The sequence below is a fragment of the Ambystoma mexicanum genome, chromosome 4q, assembly GCF_040938575.1.
Source record: "Ambystoma mexicanum isolate Mex_15411 chromosome 4q, UKY_AmexF1_1, whole genome shotgun sequence".
NCBI classification, from domain to species: domain Eukaryota; kingdom Metazoa; phylum Chordata; class Amphibia; order Caudata; family Ambystomatidae; genus Ambystoma; species Ambystoma mexicanum.
This window is the reverse complement of record NC_090928.1, coordinates 335,106,711-335,127,612: the sequence shown is the minus strand read 5'-3', so window position 1 is coordinate 335,127,612 and position 20,902 is coordinate 335,106,711. Positions and strand designations below refer to the sequence as shown.

The 20,902-nt window shown below is 46.0% G+C and overlaps 1 protein-coding gene across 4 annotated transcripts in view; it reads left to right on the top strand.

The window, feature by feature from the left end:
• The window catches only part of CRIM1 (cysteine rich transmembrane BMP regulator 1), a 1,425,558-nt gene extending 1,409,737 nt beyond the window's left edge, over window positions 1-15,821 (top strand). For all 4 annotated transcript variants that reach the window (XM_069607924.1, XM_069607925.1, XM_069607923.1 and 1 more), the window contains one exon: window positions 12,859-15,821. In XM_069607924.1, the coding sequence (XP_069464025.1) occupies window positions 12,859-13,035 (177 nt within the window). In that variant the 3' untranslated portion in view covers window positions 13,036-15,821. The remainder of the gene's footprint in view (window positions 1-12,858) is intronic.
• Window positions 15,822-20,902: the final 5,081 nt, after the last annotated feature.

Sequence of the window (20,902 nt, the reverse complement as noted above, 5' to 3'; positions counted from 1 at the left end):
AAATTTCGATCGACGGAAAAAGAGTCATCTCGGAGTCATTCAGCTAGAGAATCTTCGTCGAGAAAATCGTCATCTTCGTCAAAAAAGCATGACAAGGAAAGGCCGAAATCCTCATCGGGAGATAACCATAGATCGACCACGAGTCGAGTAAAAGCAGGCCAAGTGTGGAAAAGGCGGGACCGCCTAAATCACCTGCTAAGCCACCGTCGTCGACGGCGGTCCAGTCATCGGCCTCCACACTACCACTGACGCATGTGGTATCCACCATCCCACCGACAACGACTGCGACGGTGGCCTCGTCAACGGAGGTTCTACAGGAAGCCTGGAGGTCTGAAGTTTTTGATCCGATCCCTCCGGATACTTTACTGCAGGAACAGGCAGTGTTGCTGTCCTCGGGGGAGGACGAGAGCGGGAGAATAGCTGGCCCGGCAGACCTCGGGCTACGAGTGGTTGACAAGTTGTCAACGAGGGGATCCGAAATTCCAGTGTCTGCCCCTCTTCTCAATCCTCAATCTGTTTTGTTGTTGGAGATTCTGTCCACGCTTCAGTCTTTAGTACAGTCGTTGGACCAGAGGCTACCTCAGGTGAACCTACCACAGTCACCCGTCGACGAGCCGGGCCCGTCCCGTCCACCGACTCACTCACGCACGCCAGTCTCAGCACCACAGGCACCCCATTAGGAAGGTGAGCTGCCAGATTCGGAGTCTGACAGAGGAGCCATGTCTGATCTCATCATCCCCCTCCAGGGATCCAACCTGGGAGTCAGAGGTGGAGTTAGAAACCCCAAGAAGCCCGGCTCACCCGTCCCCACCGGACGATATTGCATCATTCCATTCTATGATGAAGGCGTGTAAGGAATTTGGTTTGTCCCAGGAAGAACAGAACAAGGACTGTTTTTTGTTCGACCACATGGGTAAGAGAAGGAGGTCGGTGTTCTCAATACCCATACTAGATCACGTATGGAAGGAGGGTTTGCAAACAATACGTCACCCCTTTTCGGAGCCGGCGGTAAAAGGACGCCTTGAGAAAAAATTTAAGGCTCCAGAGTCTACCCCCAAGTGCTTATCCTCCCAACCAACGCCTGAATCGGTGGTGTCGGCAGCAGCAGCGAGGAAAGCGAAGGCCCAGCACAAGTGCACGACTCCACCTGAAAACGAGACAAGACGTCAGGATGCCTTCGGCAAAAAAGTGCTATCCGTGGGAGCAACTCAGTAAAGGCCGCAAACTCTCTGGCTATTGTAGCCAGATACGACAGGGAAATGTGGCACAGGCTGGCTCCGTTGCTGGATCATCTTCCGGAGGAGCATAGGAAGGCAGCGATGTTACTTGTCCGAGAGGGTGAGGAAGCCTCCAATCACGCAATCAACATCGTGGTTGACCTCGCTGAATCGGGCTTCAAGCAAGTCAATAATGGGGTAGTGTTACGACAACAGTCATGGCTTAAGTGTACCTACTTCAGGCCAGAGGTACAATACAAAGTATTAGATATGCCCTTTGGGGGAGACCTTCTATTCGGAGAGAAAGTAGATGAGGCCCTAAAGGGAATGAAAGAGGACTCGGACATGGCACGTTCATTGGGTGCCCTCCAGAGTGGCCGAAGCTGCAAGTCTTTTCGTCCCTTTAGAGGGGCTTCAGGTAATTCCAGATTCTCTTGCGTCAGGAGACAGATTCATTGGTAGGTCGGCTTACCCCCCCAGGGATACAGGCGTGCTTCCCAAACTGCAAACCGACGCCGGAACTTCCAGACTTCCAGGAAGAGACCATCCTATCCGTCGTCGTCGAGAGAAAAGCAAAATAAAGATCAGCAATGACGAGCAACACACCGTTTTGGGGGGGGGGAAGAGTATCCGCCTATGACGACGAATGGGAACGAATAACGACAGATCAATGGGTGCTGGACACAATAAGGAACGGGCATTCTCTAAAATTCAAGCGCAGCCCTCTGCACATTCCACCTGCGTTCACCGCTCATTCTCATCTGAGGGTACTGCAACAAGAGGTAACACTCATGTTAGCAAAGGGCGTGATAGAATTAGTTCCAACATCACAGAAAGGTCAAGGAGTCTACTCAAGATACTTCGTCGTAAAAAAGCCGAACGGAAAATGGCATCCCATTCTAGACATACGCGATCTCAACAAGTCCTTAAAGAGCCTAAAATTCAAAATGCTCACGCTGCAAGAAGTGATCCGAGCCGTTCAAGAAGGGTATTTTCTAGCGTCCCTGGATTTGCAGGACGCGTACTTCCATATTCCAATGTGTCGGAAACACAGGAAGTTCCTGAGGTTTGTGATAGAGCGGACTCGCTACCAGTTCACGGTTCTTCCCTTTGGGCTCAAAACCTCCCCCAGAACGTTCACAAAATGCCTGGCCCCAGTAGCGGCCTGGCTAAGGAGGCAAGGCCACCATGTATACCCATACCTCAACGACTGGCTGGTAAGGGGATCCTCCCTAGCGTCGACCAACACAAGTTTGCAAGCCACCATGCAACTTCTACAACAGCTGGGATTTGCCATAAACTTCGAAAAATCCTCTCTGCAGCCATCGAGAACGTTGGTGTTCCTGGGGGCACAGTTCGAGACCCAGTCGGGGCTAGTGAAGCCTTCCCTCGACAGAACCTCAAAACTCAATCAACTGGCGAGCAGACTACGGCGAAACACCAAGCTCTCAGTGAGGAAATACGTTTCGGGCCTAGGGGCCATGGCATCCTGCATCCATCTGGTGGCAAACTGTCGCCTATTCATGAGGCCAGTTCAGGAGTTCCTCGCGGACCGGTGGACACAAAGATCGTGGTCAGACAAGATAATCATCGACGACGAAAAACTGCTTCGGACCCTTCAGTGGTGGCAGAGTTTCCACAATCTGAACAACGGTGTACCCCTAGAGGAACCGGAGTTCCAGCGAACCATAGTCACGGATGCGTCCCTAACTGGATGGGGAGCTCACATGGTCACTCTTCAAATGCAAGGTCGTTGGTCTCAAACGGAGTCACTCCTACACATCAACGTGTTAGAGCTCAGAGCAGTGCGATGGGCCTTGAAGGCGTTCCTACCACACATCAAGGGATCGAGAGTACGAGTGCTGACAGACAATACGACGGCCATGTTTTATTTGAGAAAACAAGGAGGGACGCGATCCAGGACTCTTTCCATGGAGGCCCAGAAAGTATGGCATTGGGCATTAAAGCACGAGATTTCCATCGTGGCTCACCATCTCCCGGGAGTGAGGAATTCTCAAGCAGATTCCCTCAGCAGAAGGATGGCCCAGATACACGAATGGGAAATGGACACAGTTCAGCTGACGAAAGCTTTCGAGAAATGGGGCCACCCCCCACTGGACATTTTCGCAACAAAGGAAAACAAGAAATGCGAACAATTCGCAAGCAGATGGCCTCACGAGGGTTCCATGGGGGAGGCGTTCTCCTTCCCATGGACGGACAAGTTCCTTTATGCTTTTCCTCCGTTTCCCCGCATACGGAGGACAGTGCAGTGGATACGCAGGTACAGTTGCCGGGTAATTCTAGTGGCACCGTACTGGCCGCGGCAACCGTGGTTTTCCGACCTGCTTCACCTGTCGCTGGAACATCCAATACCGTTTCCGAGAGTCCCGAACCTACTGTCCCGGGACAAAGGTACGGTGTGGCATCACGACCCGGACAGTCTCAACCTCACAGCCTGGCTCCTGACTTTTCGGAATTCGGTACCTATCAGAAAATTCTGCAAGCGGCTCGGGCCCCTTCTACCAACAAATCTTACACCTATAAGTGGCGAAGGTTCTGTGAATGGTGTCGAGGACAACAAGGTCTACATCCGTTGAAGGTGACTCCGGAGCAAGTTCTACCTTACCTGCTTCACTTGGCAGAGGGGGGTTTATCTTTCACATCGATAAAGGTGCACCTGGCGGCCATCTCTAGGTTCACGAGGAAGAGACAGTCGTCTCCTCTATTCAGCGACAGATTGGTGAAACACTTCATGAGGGGCTTATTTCGAACTTTTCCCCCAGTAAAATGTTTCCCACCAACATGGAGTCTCAACACAGTGTTGGCAGGCTTAATGAAACCACCCTCTGAGCCTATGGCCACGTCGGACATGAAATTCATATCGTGGAAGTTGGCATTCTTAATTGCTATCACTTCAGCTAGGAGAATCTCGGAACTGCAAGCGTTGGTCCTAGACCCTCCATACCTAAGATTCTTTAAAGACAAGGTGGTTCTGGCAACTAATCCTACATTTGTCCCGAAAGTTCCTACAGTGTATCACAAACACTCGTCCATTGTTCTCCCTACTTTCTTCGCGACCCCATCATCGGCAGCAGAAAAAGCTCTTCATACCTTGGACGTTAAGAGGGCCCTAAAATTTTACCTACATCGTACACAAGAAATCAGGTCTACTCGTCAACTGTTCATCGCGTATGGTCCGTCGACGAGAGGAAAGGCAATTTTTAAGCAAGGATGGGCTCGATGGGTCTCGTCGACGATTGCGTTTTGCCACTTCAATCCCGGAAGGCCACTGCAAGGGCATCCTAGAGCCCATTCTACAAGATCAACGTCCTCCTCCGCAGCATTATGGGCAGGAATTTCGCTAACGGACATATGCCAGGCTGCGGCATGGTCAGTGCCCCACATGTTTACCTGCCACTACTGCCTTGCCAAGCAGCATGCAGACGAGGTGCAGATGGGAAGAGCAGTCCTGCGCCATCTATTTCAATAAGGTAAGCTCCACACTATGGAGAGTTTTTTTTCTACCTGTTGGTGACCGTATGCTTTATGGAGGTACAGTTATATGGGTAAACTTATTTCTGGTGTACCTATGCATTGTGTATTGTGGTGAAGGTATATTACATTACATTCTCACCGCCGTCTTCAGGTTTACTGCTATACAATCTATTCTAAGCATGTGAATCCATGAAAGATCCAATGCTGGAGAAGGGAATAGTTTCTTACCTGTAACTCCATTTCTTCAGCATTGCTATCTTTCATGGATTCACATGCGCCCGCCAGCCTCCCCGGAATGCAATGTATATGCTTGATAGGTTTGACCCTTCCTACTTTGGAGGGGCCGAAATCTAAAGGGGAGCTGCGGGGGTGGGCCTCTTATGCCGTGACGGCCTACGGAGCATGCGTAGGCGGGTCCTAAAAGGACGTAGGTAGGACACAAAAGTGTCGGAAGTTTTCCTATAGGAAAAGGCTATATATGTGTACCGAGGGGTCCCAGTCTGACGTCGGGGAATATTCTAAGCATGTGAATCCATGAAAGATACCAATGCTGGAGAAATGGAGTTACAGATAAGAAACTATTCCCTTCTGAGGCCCAGTAATTCTTCCACATTTGAAGACTAAGACGCATACCTTGCCTGTTCTATATTCTCCCTCTTATCCCATTCCCTTCCTCATGTCATAATTTCCTCTCACTCCTCTCCAACCCACAGTTTAAGTAAAATCGGTCAGAGCCACTCCTCCACACTATTTCTTTCGGTGTATCACTTTCTGAAAGAACCCAATACCCTGATGCTGCCTTGCTCTACCCAACACCCAATCACTTGCTTCCTTCAGTAATGCCTCCCTTCTTGAGCTTTCTGCATCGGTAACTCCAGAACCTTGCTATCCCTCCCCTCTTTCAGTACCCTCCGGGTCTCTGCTGTTTGTCACTCACTGGTACTGTTGACAACTCTCGCCCTTTCCCACCACCCTATGCTTTCCCAATGTGCCAGGCATCCAAGGTGTCCCTTAATTTGGCTGCAACACGTTGGACCTCTTTATGGCACGCCTCTTCTCAGGACTTCAGATGTTCGTCTATTGAGTGTGGCAACGGCCTCTAACCGCTCCTATCGAATAAACCTCACACTTTTAATAGAGAAGAAACTCTTGGAATTGGTGCCAAATCATGCATATGAATACATTATTCTCATTTAATCATGTTGTACTTCAAGTGGCACCAAGTGTACTTTTTTTCTGGAATGTCGAAACTAGTGAGTAGCTCTTGTTAGGCCAGCTTGTGTGTTGCCTCATTGGTAAATCCTCCTTTCGTGTCGTTACCATTCAGACTTGTGTGTCGCCAAATTATCAAATAAATGGGACTATTAGCACCGTTTGGTAACCTACGCAGTTTGTGGGAGAGATAAAGGGGCTGGCTTCCTACAACAATTAAGAACTAATGGAATTTCTGCTGGTTTCCATTAACAAATGGGCACAAGAAGCAAACGTGACTCTTCTGTCCCATGGCCATGAACCTCTTCCATGTTCAAGTATTTTAAGGGCAGAGCCATGCTGCATAACGCCGCCCACGCAAGACACGCATACACACTGTGATCAGGAAAAGTTTAAAGTGTGACTTGCACGCCCATATCGGGGAGCCAAAACACAATCAGAAAAAGCAGTCTTCTGGCAGCCAATCTGGTAGTGTGCACCCAATAGTCGAAGTATGCATGCCAGTCAAATCACACATTGCCGCATCTGCATCCAAATGGACTCCTCATTTTAAAGAGCTGCGATTGCACCAATTCTGTCTTGCAGGTTTAGGATGCACACTTTATAATAGGGAACACCACTGCTGGTCAGAGGAGTGCAGGTTTGTACAAACCAACCCACTAGCGTTGTAGAGTGCTCTATCTGGCAATGTCATTATTCCCTTTCCAGTAGACTTATTTCGAAGGGATTGTGTCCTCCGACGTATTCCTTATCTTTGATAATTCATCTCCAGCTTGCTGGCCTCGGAACATTTTTTCTCAGTAGAGGGCGCTGCGCATCGACGTCCGTCGGGTTGATGTCCCTCGACAGCTACTGTATCGGCGCTGATGTCACCCTGCCCATAAATGGGCACGCGCAGCGTCCGTTGCTCAGTTATGTTTTTCCGTGGTGCCTCGGAATATCGTTGCTCAGTTCTTCAGTGAAATATACTTCACTATTCCTTGAGAATACCGACTTGTACTCGTTGGCTTCCTCATCCGAACCGACGACTCCACAGTCCGGCTTCAAGAAATGTCGGGAAAGTTTCCTCGGCGGAGTCGAGACATTTGTCTCCTCGCCATCACAAAAGGCATTCTCGTTCTAGGTCTCGAAGCAGTTCCCATCACTCTTCGAGATCTAGGCATTCAAAAAAGACGTCGAAGATCCCCTTCCTCATCTTCTTCTTCCGTTTCCCCCAAAAGGGTCTCATGCCCCACAAAACATAGCTCTCAGGCTGAGTGGGAGGAATTCCGGAAAAAGATGCTTAGCGTCTTCGAGAAAGCGGCCTCAACCCCCTCGAAGACTGCTGAGGGTGATACCCTGGTTGAAAGACCCGAAAAATCAAAACGCCGCGAGTCGCAGCACCCAGCAAAAGAAGCTACTTGAGAGTGTCACAAACCCTCGAGTAAAGGCAAGTTCGCGTCTTCGTCGTCGAAAGTCCCTTCGACGCATAGATCTGCTTCTTCGACGCATAGATCTGCGTCTTCGACGCCATTATCGAAGGGTTCTTCGACGCACAGGTCAGTCGATTCGACGCCGTCTCCGACGCCGACATCGAGAAAGGACAAACCCACGGCCACCTCACAGCCAGTGGCCATACCAAGATCCTCGATCACAAGAATGTCGTCGACAACCTCGAGTAGAATTCCGATACTTCGATGGTTTCGAAGCATTTAACGTCCGCGTCGACGTTTACTGTGCCAATTATGACGAATTTGGCCCCTTCTGCACTGGAAATAGGATTTATACCATTTCCAAGATCTGATCATTCAAGAGCCTTAGCATCTATTCATGAAGAAGGGGAGAATTCGGATCAGGAGAGACCTTTTGAGTTGCAGGGATCTGCAACTCCTGTACCAGAGGAATTTACCTCTGAGGAAGGTAGGTTTTAGGACCTCCAAGAATCCTTACATGAAGCAAGTGGGTTGGACACTTCCCCAGAAGTGGAATTTGCCAAACCAGACCCAGGGGAACATGCCGAAACCCCTTATAGAACCTTGATGGCAAGGATAATGGAGTTTATGGGGTGGTCTACACCCTCACCTGCTTTTCAGCAAGACGACCTCACAGACATTTTGGTTAAAGATCCACAGGAGGATCCTGTAGTGCCATTTCATGCGGCATTACAAAGGAAAATATTGGCAAACTGGGAAACACCTGAGGTTATCCCGGCGGTTAACAAAAAAATATCAGCCAAGTATAGGGTGTCTACTGCTGACCCTGAATATTTATCCAGACACCCAACTCAGGAGATTCTGGTTGTTCAGGCAGCAACTTCATCAGGTAGTGAATCGGCTTACCCTACTGTTCCACAGGACAGGGATGACCAGAGCTATGACTCTATGGCCAAAAAGTATTTTCTGCATGTAGCATGGCGTTGAAATCCATCAATGCTACTTGTACGCTCACAAGGTTCAGCCACACACTTTGGGAGTGTGCTTCATCAGCGGCTGACTGCCTCCCAGAGGGAGAAGAAAGGGAAGCGTTTCTAAACATCATTAAGGATGGTAAAGACGCAATGTGCGAATCCCTTCAAACTGGCATCGATTCTGCAGACAGCATCAGCAGGGCCATGGCGGCAAGTACAACAACCAGGAGATTTGCTTTGTTGCGAAAGTCTGGTTTTGCTCCAGATGTGCAAAGCCCTCAATATGCCCTTTGACGGCTCTTCTTTGTTTGGTAAGAAGGCGGATGACAGTTTAGAAAAGCTTCAAACATCAAAGGCAGCAGCAAAATCCCTGGGAGCTGCAATCCGTCAGACACCATATCGCCCCTCAGGAACCTCTTGGAGAGGTAAGTCCTTTTGCTTCTATTCCGCATTCGGAAGAGGCAGAGAACAGCCGGTTCAAAGGGGTCAGAAAAAATTCACCCGAGGTGGACGGGTTAAAAATACAAAAGCCGCAGCAGCAGGTGCCTCTTTACCTCTGCATCTGCATCAGCCGCCTCCAAACTGCTCTGAGGACTCTCCTCACAAGACACCAGTAGGGGGCAGGTTAACTCAACATCTGACGGAATGGCAGGCTATTACGTCAGATGCCTGGGCATTGGAGACTACTGCCTGCCTTTTCTACGCATCCCTCAGTCATCCACTGGGGAACAGGTCTTTGAAAGTTCCAGATCCGCTCCTCTTGCAGGAAATTGTAGACCTGCTAGAGAAAGGTGCCATAGAACCGGTACCTGAGGCGGAGAGGAACAAGAGCTGGTACTCCACCTACTTTCTCATACCGAAGAAAGACGGAGGACTGAGACCTATCTTGGACTTACGAGAATTGAACAAGTTCCTCAGGAAGGACAAGTTCAAGATAGTAACTCTCTCTCAGATCCTTCTGGCCCTCCAGCTCCAGGACTGGCTGGTATCTCTGGACCTCCAGGATGCTTATTTCCATGTGCCATTCCATCTCAAACACAGGAAATACCTGAGGTTCGCAATTGGCTGCTCTCTGTATCAATTTCGGGTTCTGCCATTTGGGCTGACCTCCGCCCCGAGGGTCTTCACCAAGTTAATGTCGGTAGTGGCGGCAAGTCTAAGGAGGGGAGGGATTCACGTCTACCCCTACCTGGACGATTGGCTGATCAGGGCTGTATCTTCAGAACAAGCTCAGATCCAGCTAGATTATGTCTGCCACTTCCTTCACAAACTGGGCTTCTCCCTCAATTTAAAGAAGTCACAGATGATACCATCACAGAGACTCCAGTTCATCGGAGCGGTCCTGGACACTTGTCTGGGAAAAGCCTCGCCACCAGAGGTGAGGGCTCAAGATATTCTGCAGATGGTCACCAAGTTTCAAAATGCCCAACATCTCCCAGCCTTCGACTTTTTGAGGTTGCTAGGCCTCATGGCATCCTGCATCTTCCTTGTGCCAGAGGCTCGCCTGAGAATGAGATCTCTCCAGTGGGCACTAAGAACCCAGTGGTCGCAGTTCTCAGGAAAAATGACAGATCTCCTTCGTATTCGAGACAGGGTAGCCCGAGACCTTCAATGGTGGGCTTATCGAGAGAAAATTTTGAAAGGAGAACTGTTTTGGCAACCATGGCCGGAGATAACAGTAGTCCCGGATGCCTCACTCATGGGGTAGGGAGCCCATGCCAACAACTTGACCATCAGCGGTCGTTGGTCTCCATCGGAGTCCAGACTACACACCAACCTATTGGAGCTGAGAGCGATCAGACTAGCGCTGAAAGCTTTCCTGCCATCAGTACAAGGAAAAAATGTCCTGATAATGACGGACAACACAGTGGCCATGCACTACCTCAACAAAAGAGGAGGCGTGGGACCACTGCCACTGTGCAGAGAGGCAATGCAGCTCTGGTTTTGGGCAATTCAAGAAGGAATCGCTCTATCGGCAGCTCACCTAGCCGGAGAGAAGAACTTGACGGCGGACGCTCTGAGCAGGCAGGGCACAGTCTCCCACCAGTGGGAACTAGCTCAGGAAGTCCTTCAGGAGATCTTCGCCCTTTGGGGAACCCCTCAAGTGGATCTGTTCGCCGCCAGTACCTACAGGAAGTGCCATCTGTTTTGTTCAAGGGAATTTCCCCCAAGAGGAGCTCTAGGGGACGCGTTCGTAGTGGACTGGGAGTTTCCATTCCTGTGCGTGTTTCCACCAGTCCCAGTCATTCCTCAAATGATCAGGAGGTTGCGAAGATTCCGGAGGACCATGATCCTAATTGCCCCAGACTGGGCCAGGAGAACGTGTTACCCGGACCTTCTGGACATGTCCATCTGCCCTCCAATTCGCCTTCCACTGAAAGAGAATCTTCTCTCACAGAAGGGAGGCCAGGTTCTCCATCCAGACATCAGAAGCCTCAACCTTCACGCTTGGCTTCTGAAAGGTTGAGATACAAGGATTGGGACCTCCCTGATGACGTCATGGAGGTGTTGCTTTCGGCCAGAAGGCCAGCAACAAAGTCTTTATACCGCTGCCGTTGGAACAAATTTTGCAGCTGGTGTAGAGAAGAGAATATCGACCCCTTTTCATGTGGTACACCAACGCTGTTATCCTTTCTACTCTTATTTGGCAAATTCAAGCCTTCAAGTTGGCACTATCAAGGGCTATCTCGCAGCGATATCGATCTTCAAGCGCACTGCAGAGGAGGCGTTGTATTTCAAATTACCCTTAGTAATACAATTTCTAAAGGGATTAACTAATGTCTATCCTCCAAGACCATTCCAAGTTCCCTTATGGGACTTAAATTTAGTCTTAAATTTCCTGATGGGTACTCCTTTCAAACCACTCCACTCGTGTTCGCTAAGATTTCTCACCCTTAAAACTGTCTTATTAGTGGCACTAACGTCTGCTAGAAGGGTGAGCGAATTACAAGCTCTATCTTGTAAACACCCTCATACAATTTTTCATAAAGACAAAGTTGTCCTACAGATGAAGCCTAATTTCCTCCCAAAGGTGGTTTCTGAATTCCACATCACTCAGAAAATTACCTTACCTTCATTCTATCCTCCTCCCCATCCGGGGAAAGAGGAAGAAAGGCTACACAGGGTGGACCCAAGGCGGGCTTTAAGCTTTTACATCAGCAGACTTGCCAGGATTAGGCAAGCAGACCAACTGTTCGTAGGTTACTCAGGGCACAATTTCGGACTGCCGATAACAAAACAAACCATTTCCAGATGGATTATTTTGGCCATTCTGGAATGTTACAAACTAGCAGGGAAAGAGCCTCCTCAAAATCTTAGGGCTCATTCAACCAGGGGTATCGCAGCCTCTTCGGCCCTCCAAAGAGGGGTTCCGGTTTGAGACATATGTGCGGCTGCCACATGGTCGTCCGCATATACCTTCACAAGATTTTACAACCTGGATTCCTCCTCTAGTCAAGAGACTAGTTTTGGCAAAGCCGTATTACATTCTGTTCATTCCTAAAGGGAAACTTTGCGTTTTTACTCCCACCTCCAATTACACACCACTGCTATGGGAGTCTATCAAAGATGAGGAATACGTCGGAGGACACAATCCCTTCAAAGAAAAAGTTACTTCTTACCTGGTAACGTTCTTTCGATGGGATGTTCCTCCGACGTATTCCTTATCGCCCCTCATCCATCCCCGCAGTAATACTTCCCTTGTGGTTGCAGTTTACGCTCCTTCAAGGTCAATAACCAATTCATGCATGACTTATCTTATGCTACAAAATGGAACTGAGCAATGGACGCTGCGCGTGGCTATTTATGGGTATGGTGACGTCGGCGCCGATACGGTGGCTGTCGAGGGACATCAACTCGACGGATGTCGATGCGCATCTCTACTGAGAACATTTTTTCCGAGGCCAGCAAGCTGGAGACGAATTATCAAAGATAAGGAATACGTCGGAGGAACATCCCATCAAAAGAACGTTATCAGGTAAAGAGTAACTTGTTCTTTGTGTACCCTTACAACTCTACATGTATGATCAACATGCCAGGTACGGACTGTCAATCAGAACATTGGCATGTCCCCCAAGGCCCAACATCTTCATAAACCAAGTTCATTTTGAGCTGGTGCGGAAAGGTGTAATATTTTTGGGAAAATGACTGCATGCTCCTTTTATGGCCCACGTGAGGTGTAATTGCACAAAACTGGCTCTTGACATTTTTCAACAAATTGGGTGTGTCGTGTTCACCAGATGCCACTATAACTTGTCATTTTGCACCTTGCATGGTCAAAGATCTGGGTTCAGATGGTATTCTTGTCAACAATGTCAAATGACCATGTGATTTTGTATCACGGGCGGAGGTTTATAGTGACAAAGCTCCCCTTCGACCTACCCTCCCTCAAAGTTTATGGCTTTTCATAATTCTGTTGCACAGTCTCCGGTGGGAATGGTTAGGGGTTACCAAAAGCTGGCATCGGTTTGTCGCATGTGAATTAAATGCATATAAATGCACTAGGAGGGTCCCGTGATGATTAACATGTTCTTCCTTTCTTAAATGCAGCCTTCTTGTCTGAATAACCAGCTGGTCTACGTGGATTGTAAGAAAGGAACAATGGTACAGGTGGACAGCTCCCAGCGGATGCTCCGGATGGCTGACCCCGACTCCAGATACAGTGGCTTCTACAGCATGCAGAAACAGAACAATCTTCAGGCAGACAATTTCTACCAAACAGTGTGAAGAACTGAAACTCGCATCTCGAGTCTATACAAGCTAAAGAAAATAGAGAGGACGAAGGAGAGATGGATGGAGAGACGGACAGTAACATAAAACTAGAATTGTGCACTTGCTTAATGGATTGTATTGGATTTGTGACTTCTCATGTACAACTCTTGAGACCTTTCTGGGACGGGCGCTGTCTCCTGCAATGTGCCAGATCAAGCATTCCCACTTCACCTTGCGATAACTGACCAAGTGTTTTCTTAGAACCAAAGTTTCACGCAAAAAACTTGTTGAGATGTATCTGCTTGTGTGGTAGCTGTAGAGATATTTTTCGAATGGAGTTGACTGGGTGAGCAGGTCTAGCGACAAATGCAAGGGGTGGGAGAAAGATACTGGCTCGCGGAGGAAGTGTGTGTTTGGCTTAGAGAGTACGAAAATCAAAGGAAATGCAGATACCGAAAAATTGCCAAGCATCAATACGACAGTGGCTTTTTCTGACCGCTCTGAAATCGGCATCTACTGCGACAAAGGCCTAGCCCCCACGTATGTCTAAAAAAAAAAAAACACTTTTCTGATCTGTTTCAGGTGAAACTGTGTTGATCTCTCAGACCAGAACCTACATTGCAAATTCACAAGTGGTGAAGCTGCAGCCATGGTTTCTGTTTCCTTTATTTGCTTTACAGTCTGGAGCTCGTGGTGCCTAATAATGCAGCAAGAAGGAAACAAACATGTTCTACAAGAAAAATGTAAGGGTGCGCTCATCACATTTGTGTAAACATATACCAAGTGCTGCTTATATTTTTGTATCGATTCCTTTTTTTCCCTTAAAAGTGGATTGCTCAGTTGATTGTTGGCAAAAACAGCAAACCGCTCAGGCCGAAGTAGTGTCTTAACATGTGAGCACTGGATAATTTTTTTTATTTTGTTAATCTGACAACAGTAGCAAACGCAGTAAAACACCAAGAACGCCAAGCAGTACTAGAGGATTTTTTTCTGTTGATATATTTTTATTTTTGTGTACTTTGTTTTTTCCCTTTGGTGTGTTCATAGAATTTTTTTTTTTTTAAGAAGTAAAAAACAGAATCTTTGTTGGACAAAGCTCCTGATGAGAGAGATTGAAAGACTAGGATTTGTATTTGGTTGTTTTAATTTACTGGTTTATGCAGATTTAGAAACTGCTTCCGTGCTAGGGAGCTGCTTAACTTGTATATTCTACTCAAGCACCTTTTTTGAAGCTCAGAAAAAAGGAGGTTATGCTTCTTTGAACCTTAGCATTATAGGAATATTTATGTAAATATATATTATGCTAAAACAACAACAAAAAGTATTTGTATATATATAAATATATATAATTTTTTATGTTTTTTTCCTGTTGAATGTATTTTTATCTTGGAGAGCGATTTTACCCAGATCTGAAACACAAACCAATGCATTCCATGTCAGTGCTTCGTATGCTTATGAGTTGTTGGAAAGAGGAGGAATAGCATCTCATTCTACCTACCATTTTCTTTTCGAGGTTTTTGTGTTTGTGTATGCGTGTGTACGCATGTTTGTTTTCAGTGAAAGGATGGATGATTGGGTGTGCTGTGTACCTACAAGCATGTGTGTGACCATGTGTGTGCATTCGTGCATGCATGGGACTTTAGCAATAAGCATTGCTCTTGCTACATTGAGTGTGTGCATAATGGGAGGGAGGGTTAACAATAGTAGTGTGTTTTTTTTATTTTATTTTTCCTGTTTTGGTCTTGAAAAGGCTTTTAAAAGAACGCATTGGCTATAGACACTGAAAGCAAAGTACCTGCAGTGCTTATCGACTTTTTGCAAAATTACAACTCCCTGGACGTTTTTTAAAACTACTGGAAAATGATGCACAATAAGCTGCAAGCTTGTTGTCGTTTGCCTCAACAATATAAACTGACTGTATAACTTGCGTTAACTTTTGAGGAAGTCTTGGCACTTTTGTACTAATTGCCCATTTGTGTAATGCTTTTTTTCTTTTTACCAGTGTTGAATATGAAAGACACTGATACCCAGTTTGCTTAATGTGAAAAGGACATGTGTTTTGTTTTGTGAAAGAACTCTCAAGTATTGTTGTAAATACTTGGACAGTGCTTGCTGAACTTTAAACTGAAAAAACCTAATTTATTATTCTAATGACCTAATTTATTAATCTGAAGATTAACGATGAAAAAACCGTGGAAGGTGTTTTAGCTGTTGGAGGAAAATCAATGTATCGGAGGGTCCCTGTTTATATGGCTGCAATCTCTCACATGAAAAAAAGAAAAAAAAAATATGCCTTCCCTTTCTAATTCACCCGACTTGATAAATACTGAAACCGACATGTTTCGGTCCTTCTAGCACAAAGTTTCTGTCAAGACAAATCATCCTTTCCTTGCTTAATAGAAAAAGAAAAATCTATAATACAAAGAAACTGTAAAATGCTTGCTTTTGTTTTGCAATCAAGGCCATATTCTGAATAAGATACTAACAGGATGTAGGACATGGTGTACAATGTTTTTTTTCATTATTATTATTTTAAAGATTATATGATTTCTCCTATGTGCTGTATCCATTACGCTCTTTTACTTTGGTTTCATGTTGTGTTCTCTAGTAAAAGAAAGGCAGATACGTTTTCTGAGAAAGAAACATACGTAACAGATAACATAGACGCATACCTGGCACTTCTGAGTCTGCTGCAGTTTTGCAGTTTGCTTGTTTACTTTTTTTAATTTTAACTGTAAAGCAGTTTCTTGTAATTTGGTTCTCGGCAGCACAATAAAAAATTAAACCTATTGATGCACATCCTCATTTGTTTGCTTGCTATTTATTTTCCCCACTACCAATGATTTTTCATTTGCTAACTTAAAGCACTTCTCAAATCTGCCTAGTCCAGTTTTAAACTGTTTTCTAAGATGCCATTTGAACCTCCTCTGTTCGGAGTGCAGTTTGCATCTTTGGTAAAAAAGATTAAAAACATACAGCGCCCTTTTGTGATCATTGACAAACCAGAGTTAGCTGTGATTGGCTAAGGGTGACCATGACCTACCCAGGGTTTTACCAATGTGCTCTCTAAAGATGATTTTCAAGTAGGCTTGCTATGTAAAATGAGGAGATGGATGCAGCTGATTTCTTATGCTGTGCTTTGATTGGAGACGTTGTGCCCCTTCATGTCGCCCTGCACCAGCTGACCCCAGAAATAGGTGGTCCAGCGACATCCATGCACTGTCACATGGGGTGAGAGCCACCACGTGCAAAGAGGATGAACCTCCAGAGCCACCCAGGCCCTGGGAAGTCCAGATAACGTAAGGTCGGCATACTGGAAGTGGGGGCAGGGGTGAGGGCGGATACCATAGTTGCAAAATAGTGCTGTGCGTGGTGTGGCACATTCACCCAGTCCATATTTATTGTGAATGGAAAAGCGTATCTACTCGACCATAATTGTGAATTTTTGTCCAAACAAAGTATTTTCCAAATTTTCAACAAATGGGCCTATTTTTGTTTTTGTCACTCATATATAAGTGTACTCCTGAATTATTATTACTGTCCTCCCATTGCACACCCAAGAAATATGACCCAGCACCTAACCTTGCTTGTTGCTGAAGAGCAGTATTCGTCCTTGTCACATCTGTTCCCTGGCCCACCAGTCAATTAAAAACTAAAGTGTGTATGTGTGTGAGAGATGTCTATATGTGCTATTTCCATGTGACAATTCCTATGTGGGGTGGTTGTTTGCACTCATGTGGACATTTATAAAGTGTACCCCTTAGAAAAAAAGGCTTGTAACTAGGTACCTATGAAAAAGGGTCTAGCTTTGACCAGTAGAGCGGGAAAGCAGGTTGTATGCCTTGAACGCTTCTGAGTCATGTGTATTGCGTTGGGAGGAAGTACTGCCTGGGTGTTGTGGGTGCATATTTGTAAGGCAAGGGTAGCCATCTGACTAGCAGGAGGTTGCAATGGAGCATCTTGCACTTTAACTTAGCATTTAAGCTGTTCAAGTTCTTCGAAGTGTAATGGTCACTGTTGCTGTTCAATTAATATGTACGGTGACAGGATACCCCAGTCATCTTCTGTGGTTGCACATGCAGAGGGATAGATTCTTAATTTCCCATAATCTGACCCAATGCTGCTGTTAAATTTTCCACCATGTAAAATGGATGGCTGCCTCTACCCACCTCACAGCTCTTGAAGAGGGAGTAGCGAATGGCTATTCACAATGAAGCAAAATGTTATTCTTGCATGTAAACAGCCTGCAGTTAGTTGGACTTGATTAAACAGTTGACACAAGGGTTACCCAGTCTGACTTCCACCCTAAGCTTGATGTGAAACGCGTCACAGGGTTCTTACTACTGCAATATCCTCTATGAATGAACCACAACCCAGTCTTGTGTATTATTCTCTCTTGATTTGCTCTTGCAGGGTTGTGACACCCGGGAATATCAAGTGTCTTCTGCTCTGCCATTGCTGAGGGCTATAGATGAACAAATTGGACACTTTGGATTGTGTCTAGTGAACAACTTCAGGGGACATGTTCTTGTCTTCGAATCAACTTAACAAAGACAATTACATTAAGGATAGCTCGGTTTGCAGGGAGGAATAACACTTCCAAGGTGATTGGTATTGCATCTAGCATGAAGGGCACGTTTATAGAGGAATGGGATCGCACTATTGGTAGGTGACCTATTGTTATCAAAATTGTCACCCTCTGATTAGAGAAACCACCAAACTCCTTTCTTCCTGTCTTTGAGGTTTTGACAAGGAAACCTTGGGTGATGTCTTCCAGTTAGTTACTCCTGATCCCACATTCCCTTCATCGCCTAGATGTCTGCTTTTTTTTAGAAAGATAGGTCTGCGAATTGTCCCAGAGATGAGTATCTCAGGAATTTTAGGATCTGAAAGAAATGCCTATGGGTTACTTAATCTTACTTATAGCAGATGATTAATACCAAACTTCTAATTACCCTTGGAGATGGAGATCCGCCATCAGATTAGGTGTTTAACATGGAAAAATACCTAATTTAAATGCAGTTCTTGAACATTATTTCAACAATAGTTCCTCTGCTCCTTTTCCGTAAGGCAACTGGTAAGTTTTGAATTGCAGTAGAGAGCAGAGGCATCCGTAATGTTCGACTAATTTAAAACATTTAGATAAGAGCCTTGAGCTAAAATAATAGAACTGGGTTTTTGTATCATACCATTTCCCAAAATAAGGGAGAAGCCCTCTCACTGAGAAGCAAGCTAACTGCTCACTTTGTCTGTTCCCTTAGCCCAACTAATTAAAGACATCTTCCCACCCTGAGAGCAACTCACCTAACCGGCTAGGGTTTCTAACTGTTCAACTGCGCCTTCTGTCAGAGGAGTCACCTCACCTTGGAGGTGAATTGAGCCCACCAAAAGCACAATAAACTATGCCCATGTTTTATTGGAAATCTTGAACACCTAAATAATATGACACTGGCAATGTTGCCAGACTGTTTAAAATCTGAACTCTTTAAAACACTACTAAACAAATTAAACATTTGCTTGATCAATTGCCAATCGGCCAGCCTTATCCCAAATACATGAACTGTGTGGGTAACCAACTCGGATAGAGGTGGCATGGAGCAGCGTCCTCTACCAAGTAGATCAGCGAGGGCCTGCCTGCTTTTTCTGCTGGAGGTTTCCAGCTTCAAATATGAAAAATTCTATACAACGGATCCAGCTCTCCAGTGTTGCCAACGTCTTAGAGCCGGCCCTAAAATGGTACCAGCTTTTCAACCGGGAAGAAGTCGTGCTTTGTGGAATTAGAGACTGTGCTAGTGGAAATTAAATGTCTCCTACATGTCTCCATTGTCACTTGTGTTTAAGATATGTGTATGTATGTTCCTTCCCCCATCTGATCTCCTCCGATCTGTGCTGCATTTCATATGTGAACGATACTCCGATCTAGTTTGCCGGATTCCAGCAAAGACAAATCCCTTAGCTCTACAAGTGCCTGGATGAAGTCCTGATCTGGATATGATGAAACTGCAGCTACAAAGCCAAGACGGCCATACTGTTTGAACCTCATAGGCGGAAAATTAAATTAATCTGTTACTCTAGCTCCATCTTGGACCCTAATCTTGGGTTAAGACTCAGCCAGGCTCCAGTTATGATCTCTAAATAAAACCGCAGGTAGGAGGCACACTGAAATCAGCAGCAATAATAGCAAAGAAGCAGGGATTTATTTCACAAAATCGGACTAAGAAAAAATGATGGGGAATTGTGGTTGGCATTTATTAATGCCAACATTATACTAAAGCATTATAATTGGAGCTCCCAAACTCTGACACGTGGAGGTAGCCATAATACTGTCATTAGACTAGTGTGATGGTAACACAAAGATAACCACCTGTTAGAGTCCCAGTAGCCAAGATTTTTAAAGATGAGGTGTCTTTCACAGCTGAAATAATCGCTACCTCTCCAGGGCAACTTAGATCTGGGGCACTGGATCTACTCGTCTGCCCATCTTTTTCTAAAGATGGTACTAGCAAAAGAGGCTGTAAGGTTAATACCCATAGGTTTCTAAGCGCGAACCCGGGGATCGAACCTTTGGTGCTCCACGTTGTCTTGCTTCCAAGGCGTGCACGTTGCCCCTGAGCTATCCTACCGAGACAAACCCGACCTCCCGAGCCATGCTTTCTTTGCCATTTCTTCCACGCAACAATAAAGAACACACAATCAGCATCATTTGCTGAAACTCCTGAAATCAAACATTTTTGCAAAGTTGGCCTCGTGTATGTTTGAAAATCGACTGGACCGTTTGCTTCAGAACTGTCCACGCTATACGTTTCCTTGTTCAACTGTATATATTGTATTCAAGCAATGAACCCAACATTGGATAACCAGTAGAAAAGGCAGCCTGCACAAAACCAGGATGATCCAATGGTGAACACTGCATGCAAATCTGAAGATGACTCTCGTTTTTTTTCCGCCATAACCGTTTTATGCCAAATGCTCTGAGGACAAAGGGTGGTTGTTCCTAAGTCACCAAACCTTTAGTGAGTTGCTTGAAAAAACACACTTAATAAATATAGGGACGTGGAGATGATGTTTTGCAGCATTTTAGTACATCCTGCAGATACGTCTTTCTCATTGTCCCCTCGCACTGTGCAGCACTAATTCTAAATCCAAAATTGCCACTGAATGTCGAACATGTGGCTCTTTGGTGTGCCACGGGGAGGTTTACAAGGAAGCCGAGCGTTGATGACATCTTTGTCAAATTGGGTGAGGAGTCCTATTCTGTGCTATGTTAGGTCTCCCTGCAGATCCCCAAGAGTTTGTTTTTGTGCTGCACTGGGGCCCAATATGTAGGTGTGTTCGTTCACAGGGATTTTTGTTTCCACAGCATTGGTGCACAAGATGATACCAGTCTCTTTAGAATAGAAGGAGCCATTAGTTGTGCAGATGCCTAAAGCAACATGGTTGTTTCAAGCGATATCCTCAGAGAATCAGTCCTGGCTGATACTCCTTACATTAGAATATGTATTTGCTCTTTCCCAACCGGACTAGTCTGGGCACAGTCCGTTTCCTTCCTGGACATGTCTTTGCCTGAGAACAGGAGTTATGTAAAGGTCACCTCCAATCAAACTTTCAGTCTTCCAGTTGCTACTTCACTCATAGAGGTGCCAAAACGGAAACCCCAAGATACATGAGTAATGCCCACCCTTTGGTTGCACTTTCTGGGCCCAGGGACTGGCACACACCAGAGCTAGTAAAGTCTCCCATGTTGGGTAAACTGACCAACCTTGGGTTTCCTAGTACCTCTCTCCTGTGGTGATGTGCCCACTGCAGCATCGAGCAAAGTCTGAAGTCTTGAATCTTTATTCCATCATAATATTTGTTTGCAGACACTGAGGCCCCCTTGGCG